The sequence below is a fragment of the Corylus avellana genome, chromosome 9, assembly GCF_965113065.1.
Source record: "Corylus avellana chromosome 9, dhCorAvel1.hap1.2, whole genome shotgun sequence".
Taxonomy (NCBI): Eukaryota; Viridiplantae; Streptophyta; class Magnoliopsida; order Fagales; family Betulaceae; genus Corylus; species Corylus avellana.
The window spans coordinates 15,196,009-15,201,703 of record NC_142498.1 but is presented as its reverse complement, the minus strand read 5'-3'; the positions used below and the strand labels follow the sequence as shown (position 1 = coordinate 15,201,703).

Genomic DNA, 5,695 nt, shown 5'->3' with positions numbered 1-5,695 from the left:
ATTAATTTGAGGAGAAATCCTTAACTACGGATATAACATCAACTTTGCATTTAATGAACAAAGCATCATCCACCAAGTAGCCCTTTGATGCGTCTATGAGATCTTTCACTGCCAAAAACTTGGGGAAACCATAAGTGACGCTGGGATCAGAGAACCAGAACTCAGCTTCAAGGTAAGAGTCAGTCATATTATTATATTTACTTAAATTGGGTTTTCATGTAAATTTTTAGGAGCATTTTCTTATGTTCATGTCAAAAAGAAATGAAAGTTTATAGCATTTTTTTTTGTGTGTGTGAAAATAAAGAGAATAGACCTGTATTTCAAGATGATTGATATTGATTTGGTTCCTTATTTGCAAGTTGAATTTTGCGTACAATTTTCCTTTGGGAGGAAGACTTTCTGAATCATCTAATTTCAGATAGAGAGATAATTTTGTGTCGGGTCCAGTTCTTCCTCTCTCTGGCTCTAGCATCAACTTCCTATATCCAAAGTACAAAGATAAAGATTGTAAACTAACAAATTGTAAATTGAGATTGATATAAAAGGGCAAAACTCCAATCATACCATTTTCGACCTTCTACAGTGAATTGCTCAGAGAAATAAACTTCATCTTTCAAGGCCGTATAGTTGTCAGTCTTCCAAGTGAAATAATTACATTGAGGTTCACTTATCATCGACAAACTCTCTCCCATACAAGTACCTTTGATAAAAAGAACTTCCACCCAAAAAATACACGTGTCATTAAGAAGATAACTATTTGATGAATCATTGAGAATATCATGGAAAAGCAACTGGGCGATTCCCCATTCAGTCTTCAGGTTATGGAAGCGTCTTATTCTCCCATTTGCATCTGGATTGTTGAGCTTTACAAGCAATTGTAAAGTCACGTATCAAATCCCAACATAAACATATTAGCTAGGCATATCCATAGGGACAAATTGCTATCAAAGTTTTAGACTTGAGATTTAGACCAAGTTCTCAGCAAAAGTACCTTGAATACTAAGGTACTTGTCTCGAATTTGATCAAACACAAAGAATCTTATATGCACATTAACATCCCGGCCAAGTGGAAGATCATTAGTAGCTGCTATTGCCAAGTACAGAGAGATGTAACCATTCCCATCCCTACTCCTTTTCCCATTTGGGTAGATTACCGATCTCGTAGACATGGAAAAGAAAATGCTCATATTGTTTAATTAAAAGAAAAAAGAAACCAATAGCTGAAAGAAGAAGGGGAGTCCTAAAGGTGCACCATTGATAGCCGCCAACTTCAAATTGGCTTGACTCACATTTTTCCTCTTTCATCCCTAACAGTAATGAGAAATTCTTGATTTAAAATATATAATGATCATGACCTGGTGGGAGATTTGTAGTTGATCGTACTATTCATGAGAAAAAAAAAGAAAAAAAAGAAAAATTATATTCAAAAGATATAATGATAATTATTATTGTGATACTTTTTGTTAATAGTTGTATATTCAATATACCAGTTTCATCATCGTCAGCCATTCTTTCTTCTGGTGTACGTGTGGTTTGGGATTTTTCTAGCTAGTCTATGTAATCGATCAATTATTTATATGATTATCATTTCATCAATACTTTAATCTAAATTTTTTTATGTCATCTTATATATCCTCTGCTTATTATGGGTTGGTGCCTTGGTGGCATTTATATATTGCTTCCGCCAAGGTGAAACATTCGAGTAATGGTAGAGAAATAAGAAGAAAAAAAAAAAATTTTTAATAAACCATATAGAAAAATAAATCAGCTATGTAGAAAAATATTAGAGAATAATATCAAACTATATAGAAAAATAAATCAGCTAGCATTTGATTTGGTCTATGAATGACAAGTGACCACAACTGAATTGGATTATGATGTTAGGCCAACAAGGTATTCAAAATATATTCACTCAATATTTCTTCTTCACTTGCTTTATTCATTTGTGTTGCTTTCTCAATCTCCATTTAATCTAAATTCACTACAAAAAAAAAAAAATGAATTAGTAACATGTGTACTGGAAACATTACTATTTCGTGAGGTGGCAATAGTAGACACGTTTTCAAAGAAAAATGTAACGTGTCAGTTTTGACAAGTCACCATTTTGTGACGTGTCAATTTCACACGTTACTAAATGTATGGTAACGTGTTAAAATGTAACACGTCAGTACAAGGTGACATGTTAAAATGCAACACGTTACCATACATTTGGTAACGTGTCAAATCTTGACACGTTACTAAATCCCTAGTAGTTACGACCAATTTTTTAACCCGCTAGACACTGTTGACACGTCACTATCCGTTAGTAACGTGTCAACAGCTTTGACATGTTACTAACGGTCCGTTACAGATAAATAAAATTATCGTAGTGATTCTTTTTATTATCCATTCTAGTTTGTTGGAGAGAAATTAATTGAGAGCTTATCTCAAAAAGACACTATTTATAAAATGTACATATAAAGGGAAATCAATTATCTCCAATACTTTGAGATTTATTAACAGAAAACATGATATCCATTCTAATTGCAAAGCAACGATGTAGATGATTTAGGGCAAGAGACCACACAAATCTTTCTGATACAAAACCATACACATAGAAGACATCTTTGGAGAGGTCTATAATAGTATGCAAAACCACTAAAGAAAACATGTACAGTAAAACTAAATTCACAGGTTTTGTGATACAAAGGATTGTTTTGCTCGCACCTCATCATCTACTGAAGTAAGTTTGGGGAGAGAAGAGGCGGCGAGGTGAAAACATACCCATAAACCTCGGCGAAGCAAGGCCGTCAATCGACCGATACTCCGGCATGATGAACCCTTCGCGCTCCTCGCGAGCTCGGCCGGTGCCGCGTCGTGAGTTCCCGTTAAAGGTTGCATACTTGACCAACTTCCCAACCCATGATTTCTTCTTTTGTGGGGTCTTGTGGTCGGCATTCATCTTCTCGCTAAGGTACGCCTTCACCGCATGCAATCCCTGCTCCACCACGTCCATGGGAGGCGAAGTGAGCGGATTCCCTTCCACAATGAGCTTCTGGAGCTTCTTGAGGCATCCCATGGAGTCCGGAAGGGTTTTGATCTTGTTGTAGCTGACATCCAATTCGACGAGGTTGATTAGCAGGCCTATGGAGTATGGTAGGGTCTCGAAGTACTGGAAGTTTTGGCTCACGTTGAGGACTTCGAGATTGATGAGGTTCTCAAGGTCGTCTGGGAGTGACCGAAGGCAGTTAAGGCGGGCGTCTAACACTCGCAGGGCGGTCAGATGGGAGGTGGAGCTTGGGAGAAATACCAACTTGTTTGAGTTTACAGAGAGCTTCTTCAAGCTCGTAAGCTCAAAGCCAATGGTATCTGGCAACCTGCTCAGCTTGTTGAAGTTCGCATTCAGTTCTTCTAAGGATCTGGTGGGTGAACTATTATTAAATTTTGATATAATAATAATAATAATTTTAAACATCATATTAAAAATAAAAATACGACCTATAGCACTTCTAGTAAATCACACTTCCGTTTAATCTTTTTCTTTTCCTGCGTCAAATCAAAATCAAATCAAATCTATTTTAAAAATGTGGATATAATTTATTGTTTTTACACGGCAAGGATTGTGAAAGGACCATATTCTTAGCAATTTGTTATACCTATTTGAGTAGGTGGGCAGGTAAGTTCCTCGCTAAAATTAGCTACCTTGTAATCAATTCATACAAATCAGTTTATAAAGTGACGTGTTTCTAAAGCATGTTAGAAATACGTGTTTTCTTATTAATTTTATTAAGAAAATATGTGTTTTTTATCTACTAAGAGACACATATCACTTTATTAGATTCATTTGTAGCTAAGTTTTGATCGACAGGATACTCAGGTTTTGTTATTGCTAATAATCTGAACAAGAATTTTTTTTTTTTTTTTTTTTTTTGTCCTTAGTAAATTTCTATTAATCATTTTATCGTTTAGATGTAGTTTATTACAAATAACGGTGTTCATTTTGCTATATTATTTAAAAAATTTAAACAACAGGTAGTTAGTCATTTGGTGGATTCAAACTTATTCATGTGTTTTGAGCTATTATCCCGACATAAGTGTAAAAAAAAAAAAAAAATTTAGAAACAGTAAAGTCGGGTTGTCAATTTTTTTGCCCAAGCCTTTTGTTTTCTACCCAAAAAAGTAAAAATATTAATAAACTATTCAAAACACAAAATACTTAATTACTTTCACTTTTACTTTTCTTTTAATTTTTTTTTTTAAAAAAAGCACCCACTATTTTTTTTTTTTTTTTTTTCAAACAAACTAAAACACCATCAAGATATATCACCTTTGTTGTTGGATCACTTTCATCAACTCTTACTTTGTCGAAGAAAAGAAAAGAGTCAATGAGGCAAAATTTTACAAAGGGGTATTCCAAAAGGCAACAGAAATATATATATATATATATATATATATATATATATATATATATTAAAGGACAAAAATTTTCAAACAATTAAATTGAAAGAATTTTTTCAACTCAACTCCGTTTTTTAAAATAACTTTTTTTTTTCTTAATTTTTTTTACGAAGACTAAAAGGAAGATATACTTATCATATTAAAGACACATGTTACTTTTAGAAACTGAATTTGAAATTCATGTCGGCTTTAATCCTTATCCTATAATTTGAAGAAAGGGGAAAACATGTGGTGTCTCTTTTCAAGAATTTGATAATATATAGGAAGAGGACAAACCTGCAGTTCTCAATAGTTTTAGGGAGGGATTCAATAAGGTTGCCGGAGACATTCAAAACCTTGAGCTTAGAAAGGCAGCCGATCGAGTTTGGGAGCGATTTAAGCTGATTTGAGTGCATGTCCAACACCACCAGATTAAGCAATCGAGCAATCAACGACTCCGCTATGTTCTTCCAAAACATAGACAAACGTTTCAGACCAAGAAATTGTAAACAATAATATTTCATTTTTACCTTACAACTATCCCGCTGACGTTACAGAAACCTGTAACGTCGGTTTGTTGTTGAGAGAAGGGAGCTAAAAATTTAAATACCTGGAGATTGTTTCTGGAGAGGTCCAACTTGCAAATAGTTCCTAAATTAAGAGAAGGGTTAGGGAGAGAATCCAAGCTCATGCCACTCAAATCAACAATTTCCAATCTATCTTCTTCCTCGATGGATTTCTGTCTATCCATCCTCTTCCTCATATCCTGCTGCTCATCATCATGCTCGTACATCATTCTCACATATACCCACCAAGAATTTCTCTCTCTTTTTCCGAGAAAATAACACTCAAAAGAGAGAGAGAGAGAGAGAGGGAGAGAAAAGAAGTGTTTGGGAAGGAAGAAAGAAAGCATAATAATAATTATATATATGGAGAGAGAGAGAGAGAGTAAAAGGACAGGGAAGACGTACGGATTGAGGTCCTTTGGGTACCTGCCACGTATACGTGACGTTTGCTGTTTGGGGAAATGGGAAATGGGGAAATGGAAAAGAGGTACAAGGGCCGTATAGGAGAGGTATTGGTTGCGTGGCCATGCTTCCCACTTGAGCAAGTCAACCCTCCCTTTTCTGTCGAAAGCAGAAGCCCCACTAGGCTGCACGCCAATCACGGCCACCCGATGCGCCCTTTGCTATTATTTTGTGCAAGACTAAATCCAACTTGTACTTGTTTTTTCATTTCATGAGGAGGAGAGGGGACAAAAGTTGTCTTTATTTTGTTT

The 5,695-nt window shown here is 35.2% G+C and overlaps 1 protein-coding gene and 1 pseudogene across 1 annotated transcript; both read right to left on the bottom strand.

Moving 5' to 3' along the window:
• On the bottom strand, positions 1 to 1,509 carry LOC148583850 (uncharacterized; annotated as a pseudogene).
• A 1,012-nt stretch (positions 1,510 to 2,521) lies between these two features.
• Positions 2,522 to 5,299, bottom strand: LOC132189576 (plant intracellular Ras-group-related LRR protein 6-like). The gene is made up of 3 exons (XM_059604320.2): positions 5,027 to 5,299; positions 4,714 to 4,883; positions 2,522 to 3,398 (listed from the first exon to the last, which is right to left on the bottom strand). The coding sequence occupies exons 1-3, from the start codon at positions 5,210 to 5,212 to the stop codon at positions 2,711 to 2,713; spliced, it is 1,044 nt and encodes a 347-aa protein (XP_059460303.2). The 5' UTR covers positions 5,213 to 5,299; the 3' UTR covers positions 2,522 to 2,710.
• Positions 5,300 to 5,695: the final 396 nt, after the last annotated feature.

What these genes read in the sequence shown, in the direction of transcription:
- LOC132189576 (XM_059604320.2), bottom strand. Translation starts at nt 5,212, where the DNA reads ATGATGTACGAGCATGATGATGAGCAGCAGGATATGAGGAAGAGGATG. An exon ending in TCTCCAGAAACAATCTCCAG is followed by an intron (nt 4,884 to 5,026) that starts GTATTTAAATTT and finishes ATGTTTTGGAAG; the next exon opens with AACATAGCGGAGTCGTTGAT. An exon ending in AAAACTATTGAGAACTGCAG is followed by an intron (nt 3,399 to 4,713) that starts GTTTGTCCTCTT and finishes TTCACCCACCAG; the next exon opens with ATCCTTAGAAGAACTGAATG.